Source organism: Bidens hawaiensis, unplaced genomic scaffold (assembly GCF_021521415.1).
Source record: "Bidens hawaiensis isolate Kalapana, Puna unplaced genomic scaffold, B.hawaiensis_p1.1 tig00005179_1, whole genome shotgun sequence".
NCBI classification, from domain to species: domain Eukaryota; kingdom Viridiplantae; phylum Streptophyta; class Magnoliopsida; order Asterales; family Asteraceae; genus Bidens; species Bidens hawaiensis.
Genome location: NW_027491332.1, coordinates 495487 through 497616, shown reverse-complemented (window position 1 = coordinate 497616; position 2130 = coordinate 495487). Strand labels below are relative to the sequence as shown.

Sequence of the window (2130 nt, the reverse complement as noted above, 5' to 3'; positions counted from 1 at the left end):
GAATCAAACACCAACATCATACGATTTACTCTCCGACACGTGATCCACTTCTCTAATATTGTTTGCGGGACCGCTCGGTATGGGACGGCCTTATGGTGACGTACACCATATATAGTCCAGGCAAAACCATCAACCATTCAATACAAACTAGCCAATAATAAAAAGATAGAAAAGGAAAATATATAATAATTTTTAATAAATTCAAGAAATACAAAACTCTTGCTTTTTACAAAAGTTATCCTACTTGGAATACACCATGTTATACATATACAGACGCACACATTAAACACCAAAAAATAAAAATAATAATAAAAAAAAACTAACAAAATACCGAAAATACCCTTACACAACATTATAAAACCCCACACAACACAACCTCACATCCCCACATCCTCGGGTCTGATCTCATAATAATAATAATAATAGAATCCACTTGTCCTTAAATACCAAACTCTCTTTCCAACCGAACTGGCTAACCCTCAAGAAGCTCTGGAGGATTCAAGCAACAACAAGAGCGTGGTGCTCCAGCTCTACCATGCGCTGACTTCTCGACACGTTGAAACGGTTCACAAACTCTTAGCACCTGACCTTGAGTGGTGGTTCCATGGCCCTCCTTCTCACCAGTATATGATGCGATTGCTCACTGGCGCCGAAGGAGAAGATACTTTTGAATTTGTTCCGCATTCTGTTGACGCGTTCGGGTCTACGGTTATTGCCGAAGGCTGTGACCCCGATAGGGAAGTCTTTTGGATTCACGCTTGGACGGTTAATTCCTCCGGAATTATTACCCAGGTATATATATGGGGTTAGTCGGTTTTACTTTTTTTTTTTTTTGGGTGAGGTTAATTATAAAAATGGATACAACTTTAGCAACCATTACTCAACATGTGCTTAAATAGATTGTTTAGCTTATAAATACAGTATTTTTAGCCGTCTTAAAGTATGCTTTTAAAACGGCTAAAAACAAGTGTGTAGAATAAGTTTATCTTTTTTGGGACACGTGTCAAATAATGGTTGGTTATAAAGTGGGTCCCATGACTTATTATTATAAATGTCGCTAATGCCCAAAAAGTGGTAGGCTAAGATTAGTTGATTACAGCTGAATTTTTATTGGACTTAATCAGATATTATTATAAATTTGTAGGCTCGTTCTATGTATATTATTTGAGAAAATGTTGTCAAACATATCTATTTTGATAATTTACATTTAGGTTCGTAGTTGTTACATTTATTTCTGGGTGTCAAGTGTTTTTTTCTTTATAGTATTTTGATTAGTTTCTTGCTAGCCGTGATTTTGTTTTACTAATAATTTAGCCGTTACATTGCAGGTACGGGAATACTTCAACACTTCGCTCACTGTGACTCGTTTTGGTAGCAACTCGTCCAAATCCGTTTCCATTACTTCGCTCCATTGCCCGTCTCTTTGGGAGAGCAGTCTCTCGAATCAGGTTGGGAAATCGGTTCCGGGTTTGGTATTGGCTATCTAGTTACAGGATCGGATCCCCTGTAGCTGCTACTTATAATACTTATTGCGTGTGATTGAATAAAAGAATAAGTCAAAGTTGGACCATCTGATTTTTATGGGTTGAAGTATTGTGGTATCTTGCATCAGCTAGGATGTAGAATCAACGGCTGATATTCGTGGAGACTGTTTGGTTACAGCCTGTGATTGGTTGTGTTTGGTTGTTTATTTTCCGTTTGTTTGTTTGGCTGTTCACTTGTTTGTTTGGTGTGTGGTTTGTGGTTTGTAATCCTAGTCAAGAATGGGGGCACACTCCTTTTCTTGGTTGTTTAAACTTATTTTAATGAAAATGCTTTTTGTTGATCTTATAATGCTTTCTACAAACATAACTCAAAGTCCCAAATATGCTTTTTTTAGTTATCTTTGGGTGTATTTTATTATTGATGTATCACGTCATTTAACAAGGATATTCGTGTTAAAGTGATTTAACATTCATATTAGTCTAGCTAAAATTAATTTGTATATGGAAAATTGTAAATAATCAAAGTTGACAATTTGGAACCTCTTATTATTAAAAGTGAACCTTTTTTTTTTTGTATTATATTGATGATAAATAGTAGGTTTGGTAATATGTAAAATCGCATACTATTATACTAACTATTCAATTT

The 2130-nt window shown here is 35.4% G+C and overlaps 1 protein-coding gene across 1 annotated transcript; it reads left to right on the top strand.

The window, feature by feature from the left end:
* The first annotated feature begins 384 nt into the window (after window positions 1-384).
* Window positions 385-1833, top strand: LOC143629268 (wound-induced protein 1). Its single transcript, XM_077098582.1, has 2 exons — window positions 385-792; window positions 1329-1833. The coding sequence occupies exons 1-2, from the start codon at window positions 628-630 to the stop codon at window positions 1485-1487; spliced, it is 324 nt and encodes a 107-aa protein (XP_076954697.1). The 5' UTR covers window positions 385-627; the 3' UTR covers window positions 1488-1833.
* Window positions 1834-2130: the final 297 nt, after the last annotated feature.

Bases quoted from the DNA above. Each gene is read 5' to 3' on its own strand.
- LOC143629268 (XM_077098582.1), top strand. From the start codon at position 628: ATGATGCGATTGCTCACTGGCGCCGAAGGAGAAGATACTTTTGAATTT. The intron at 793-1,328 runs GTATATATATGG...GTTACATTGCAG, and splicing joins CCTCCGGAATTATTACCCAG to GTACGGGAATACTTCAACAC.